This window comes from Solanum pennellii, chromosome 9 (genome assembly GCF_001406875.1).
Source record: "Solanum pennellii chromosome 9, SPENNV200".
Taxonomy (NCBI): domain Eukaryota; kingdom Viridiplantae; phylum Streptophyta; class Magnoliopsida; order Solanales; family Solanaceae; genus Solanum; species Solanum pennellii.
In genome coordinates this window covers 4,570,213-4,575,687 of record NC_028645.1, presented here as the reverse complement: position 1 = coordinate 4,575,687, position 5,475 = coordinate 4,570,213, and the positions used below count along the sequence as shown (strand labels likewise).

At 32.5% G+C, this 5,475-nt stretch overlaps 2 protein-coding genes across 2 annotated transcripts in view; one reads left to right on the top strand and one right to left on the bottom strand.

The window, feature by feature from the left end:
* LOC107029928 (pre-mRNA-splicing factor ATP-dependent RNA helicase DEAH1-like) overlaps nucleotides 1–707 on the top strand; it is a 15,305-nt gene extending 14,598 nt beyond the window's left edge. Inside the window, exon 2 of the mRNA XM_027911728.1 lies at nucleotides 192–707. Within this exon, the coding sequence (XP_027767529.1) occupies nucleotides 192–682 (491 nt within the window). The 3' untranslated portion in view covers nucleotides 683–707. The remainder of the gene's footprint in view (nucleotides 1–191) is intronic.
* Nucleotides 708–1,460: 753 nt separating this feature from the next.
* LOC107029152 (laccase-17-like) lies at nucleotides 1,461–3,801 on the bottom strand. Its single transcript, XM_015230495.2, has 6 exons — nucleotides 3,638–3,801; nucleotides 3,404–3,555; nucleotides 3,072–3,316; nucleotides 2,858–2,986; nucleotides 1,820–2,776; nucleotides 1,461–1,728 (listed from the first exon to the last, which is right to left on the bottom strand). The coding sequence occupies exons 1-6, from the start codon at nucleotides 3,728–3,730 to the stop codon at nucleotides 1,598–1,600; spliced, it is 1,707 nt and encodes a 568-aa protein (XP_015085981.1). The 5' UTR covers nucleotides 3,731–3,801; the 3' UTR covers nucleotides 1,461–1,597.
* Between the last annotated feature and the right edge of the window lie 1,674 nt (nucleotides 3,802–5,475).

Sequence of the window (5,475 nt, the reverse complement as noted above, 5' to 3'; positions counted from 1 at the left end):
CACGTCCTGCAGGTCCGTCACCGATTACAGAGAGTCGATTTTCAGTACCCAATTTCAGAATTCTAAGTATGCTGAAACGAGACATCTGTGACGGGCCGTCGTGCCTATGACGGTCCGTCGTGATGTCCGTAATCTTAGCCAGTTTTTCCAGAAATAAATCTGCTGCTCAAAACGACTAAACAGGTCGTTACAAGATCATATCGCGCTGTTAAAGGTTTATAATTCCTGGAAGGAGACAAACTTCTCAACACAGTGGTGCTACGACAATTACATCCAGGTCCGAAGCATGAAGAGAGCTAGGGATATCCGAGATCAATTGGAAGGCCTGCTGGAGAGAGTAGAAATTAAGTTAACTTCAAATGTTAATGACTTAGAAGCTATAAAGAAGTCTATAACATCAGGATTTTTCCCACACACAGCGAGACTACAAAAGGCTGGATCTTATCGAACTGTTAAACATCCTCAAACAGTTAACATTCACCCCAGCTCAGGCTTATCACACGAGCTTCCTAGATGGGTTGTGTACCATGAGCTGGTCTTGACGAGTAAGGAGTATATGCGACAGGTTACTGAACTGAAACCAGAATGGCTTGTAGAAATAGCTCCTCACTACTATCAGTTGAAAGATGTTGAAGACTCTAGCTCAAAGAAAATGCCTCGCGGAATTGGACGTGCACCTTAGAAACAACTCCTATTTTTTGTAAAGAAAAGAGCAATGTCAAGGTATATGGCTTGCATATAGGATATTGTAGATTCTTCATCATTTTCATGTATTAACGGCTGTAATTCTCTATATGTGCCTTACTCTATGTAGAAGAAGCACGCAATAAGACTAATCTTTGACCTCCATATCCTCCTATCTAGAGTATTGTCCTCGGTAAACTGTAGGTCTAATTCATTAGAACTCAGATTTAACTATAACTAATAAGAAGATGTGATAATTGAAATAATGAACACCCTTTTAAGGCATTTCTTATGTTTTATATACTGTGGTCCTACACATAATTTCTTGGTTGTGATAATGACTAGTCAAACTTTGTGGGCATGTACTATTCTTCATTTACACTATATGGCCTGGACATTTTTTTTTTGAACAAGATGACTCTAAATCTTTGGTTCCAATCAAGAGTGCAGCTGTATCATAATCACACAATATAGTCAAGTCTAGTAGGCATGTACTTGACATTTTGTTATCATCAATTATCACACATTGCCTCAAATTTGTGGCATTTAATAACAACCCCTCATCTTCTTAGAGTCATTCTTATAGGTTCAGCTGTATCAAAGGGTATAATACCTCTGCTTTGTTACGTGTTGTCGTTGATTTAACAACAACATGTAACTCGACATCAAGCCTCGTATGGTACCAATATAGCTAGCGTAAGTATATACACAACTTACAATAGTTGTCTATTATTTTGAATGCAAGGAATAGTGAGATAATATTGAAAGGAAGATGATAAGTATATTAATTCTCATTATTCAAATTAATAAGAGTTATGATTTTACAAAAAATCCTTGACTCTCTCTCACACACACATAATCAAATTTAAAAAATAAAATTGGGAGGTACAAAAAATTGCACAAAATTAAATTGTCAACATTTGGGAAGATCCATTGGTGGAGGAGGCAACTTTTGATTTGGAAGTGTTCCATCTTGAACCAACCATGCCATTTTCAATCCCCAACTTGTGTGAACTTCCAAGTGACAATGCATAAACCACACTCCTATTAACAAACATCATTATTCGCGGAGTCAGAAATTTTAACCTGATATATATATAATACTTTTTTGAATGCATATTCTTATAAAAATTACCTGGATTATCCGCGAGAAATCGAATAGCAACCCAACCACCAGAAGGAACACCTACAGTATTCCTTTCAATAGGATCAACTAGGTTGAAATTTGATGGATCCTTTTTAGGGTCAAAATTTCCAAATCCTTGTCCAACAACAAAGAAATTAAATCCATGTAGATGAAGAGGATGACTTTCAAGACCAAGAATGCTTGTATCTTGCATTACTAACTCCACACTTGTGTTGAATGTTAAAACCATAAGTTTTGTGTCATTGGCAACAAGAGTGTTATTTGGAGGGTTTCCAGTGTAATTAAACCAATTTAAAGGACTATAAGGAAAATCAGGTTTGTATACACCTTTAGATTGACCAAAGAAATGAGATTGAAGAAGAGCAGTTGTTGGTAACACAAATGACACATTATTGATTGAAGCTGAGAATTTTGTACCATTAGGTCCTTGACATGTTTTGTTTTTATCACAAGGACTTGTTCCAAGACCTACTGTGAAAAACAAACGTCTATCGACGTTTTGAGGTACATTAGCAGGGTATTGAGGACTCGCTAGACTTCTTAATCTATTAGTAAAATTGGTGACAAAATTTGTGTCATTCAGAGCTGGTAGTAACGGTTTAAAGAGCGGTAGATTTTTCAAATGGAGTTTTGTTTTGGATTCGTACTCTAATATTCCAGCAACTGTAGAGTTATCGAATGTACCAGGACCTGTTACATAAGGTCGAGCAGTCATGTAAAATGTTGCATTAGGGAAATGAGATTTAGTTTTGAGAAGAACGTTATGTGTCTGTCCTGGTGTAATAATAATTGTATTTGTCTCAAATGGTTTAACGTAAACTCCGTCAGCATCGATAATTTGGAGAGTATGATTTGCAATACTGAAGAAAAGCTCGTCATTAAGTGCAGCGTTGATCAATCGAAGAAGATATGTTTTTCCAGGCTTCACCTTTAGTTTAAAAGTATCTGTATATATATAAAGAAGATATTTAATAGTATCATATATTTTAGTGTACTAATATTATTTAAAAAGCGAAAATAAATTACCTTTTGCGGAGCAGTTATATAAAGGTCCAGGAAGTCCATTTATAGTATAAGCATCAGAAACATTAGGACCTCCACCTGTTTGTAAAGCTTGTGAAATTATAGCTTCAGTATCAGCATTGAACCATTCTCCTGTGTGACATATATTATTAGCATTAGTATTCTAATAATTAATTTTCTAATAGACAAATTATTAGTGAAGGATTATAAAAATTACCAAAGATAATGGGAATTTCTTTGTATGGTTTAGCAAATGGATAAGGAGTATTTTTGTTAGGTAAAATAATAATAGGACCATAGAGAGTTGATCTCAACCATGAAATATGTGCATGCCACCAAAAAGTTCCTCTTTGGCCAATTATAGTGAAATTATACAAATATTTTTGACCATTTTGAATTGGACATTGTGTTACATAAGCTGGTCCATCGGCCCATCCACTACGAACTTGTCGAATTCCATGCCTATATATATATATAATAATCGTTAAATATTAAATACTCGTTGAACCTTATAAACTATTTCACAAAAATAAATATTTATTTGTTTACCAATGGATGGAAATATTGTTGTGAACATGATTGACAACTTCAATTTCAAGACGATCACCTTCCCTTGCCACGATTCTAGGTCCAGGAAATTGTCCATTTACTGTAACTATACTCTTTGTGTGACATAGTCGTGTCACATTTTGCATTTTTATCTGAAACGCGCAAAAAAAAGAAGAAATAAGTATCGATATATACTAAATACTAATTAATTCTAAATCAAAAAATTGAATTTACTTCAAATTTATAGTGTCTGGTTGCAGCGGAAACGCTAGGGAGGAGACACGATGCAATCATCAGAGATAAGAGAAATACTTCAATAGCGCCCATTTTTCGCGCTAAGAAAATTAAATCTTTTTTGTTTTGTTACAAACTTAACTTGCTTCTTAATATTTAGTGCATGGGAGTCAAGTGTATATATAGAGATGTTTGGTTGATTTGGTGAAATTATTTTTAAAGAATAGATAGAATTGAAGAGAAAAGTGAATAGGTTGATTGTAAGATATGTTTGGTTAGACCAACTGTTGTTGTAGAGCATACTTTAGAGTGGTGTCAAAGAATACATTTTTTTTTTTTGTATATCATTAGTATATATATTTTTTCATGCAAACATTTCAGTATGTGTATGGATTTTCCTTCTTAATGACTCATAGAGGATAGATTAATTTAGGGTTCATATATAGACAGCTATAGGTATGATTTTGACTCTCTTCCATACATGATATATAGCCTTAGAGGAAAAAGTTTATCAAAATATATCTTCACTGGAATAATCATAAGAAAATTGTAATTTTATGGTACTCTCTCGTTTTAATTTGTTTGTCTGATTTTGACTTGATGCAGAATTTAAGAAGTACAAAAGAGTTCTGAATCTTGTGATCTTAAACTAAAGATATATTGAATAAATCAGCAAAATATTCTTTGATTTTATGATTTTAAACATGTCATGTAAAATATTAAAATTAAAGAGTTCTTAAAAAATAAAAAATAAACGAACTTGTAATGGATGTTCTTTATGAATGTAATCGACCTAATAACTATTTGAAATAATATAGTACTAACGTTGAGGTTCCAAAGATTTATAATTTATGCTACATTGAATATAGTATAAAGTTTTACAAACAATAATACTACCAAAATTTTAAAATAATAAAGGACAATAAAGTGTAGGAGGGAAGTTTATTGAAAATTGACAAGTGAAGCATAGCATCATTATGTAAAAGGTGCTTTAGTATTAAGTAATTAATTAGGAAAAGTAAGCTTGTAGATTAAACAATCTTATTTTCGACTATTACATTAGGCATGTGCCCATATATATATATATATATATTCTAATCATAATTTATTCAAACATTATGATTAAAATTTAAGATTTAAACTTCATCGATCTTGATAGTTCTACCCCTGAGATGGATGACATTGGTCTGAGATGGCAATAATAAAATTAATAGATAATCATAGTCGGTGATTGTAAAAAAATATATGTGCGCAAGATATATATATATATATTATATTTGTTGATTTATAAATATAAACATTTTTTTATCGAATATTACAAGTTAGGAAGATGAGAGTACTTGAAGAAGCTTAAGTTGGTGAGAGAAGGGTTTTCACTTGTTCGGTATCTATCCATTTTCAGTACTTATAAAGAGATAATATTATTATTATTTGAGTAGGGAATGTCTAATATGGGACACACAAAGGAATTTTACTCAAGTAACATGTAATTTATGGATTCACATTATGTTACACACCTAAAACTCAAGTAACATGTAGGAGTGGCCATGGCCGGGTTGTGCTTAATCCGTAGAATTTTTTAATTAATTTCATTTTGTTCTACAAAGGCACAGTGTTTTAAAAGGTTGGGTGTGTGAGGTGAGGTGTTTTATACAATATGGGGCGAGGCATAAGCCTCGAGACACAGGGCGTAAGTTTCATGGATCTACGGGACGTAGTCTTATGTATATTCAATTTTATAATTTTATTACTAATAAAATAAAAAAATTAAACATTTCGATGATTTATGATTTTTATTTGAGATGAATATTAATAATCAATAATGAAGAAAAAAGTAG

What these genes read in the sequence shown, in the direction of transcription:
- LOC107029152 (XM_015230495.2), bottom strand. Translation starts at nt 3,730, where the DNA reads ATGGGCGCTATTGAAGTATTTCTCTTATCTCTGATGATTGCATCGTGT. An exon ending in AGAAATTCCCATTATCTTTG is followed by an intron (nt 2,987 to 3,071) that starts GTAATTTTTATA and finishes TATGTCACACAG; the next exon opens with GAGAATGGTTCAATGCTGAT. An exon ending in ATATAACTGCTCCGCAAAAG is followed by an intron (nt 2,777 to 2,857) that starts GTAATTTATTTT and finishes ATATATATACAG; the next exon opens with ATACTTTTAAACTAAAGGTG.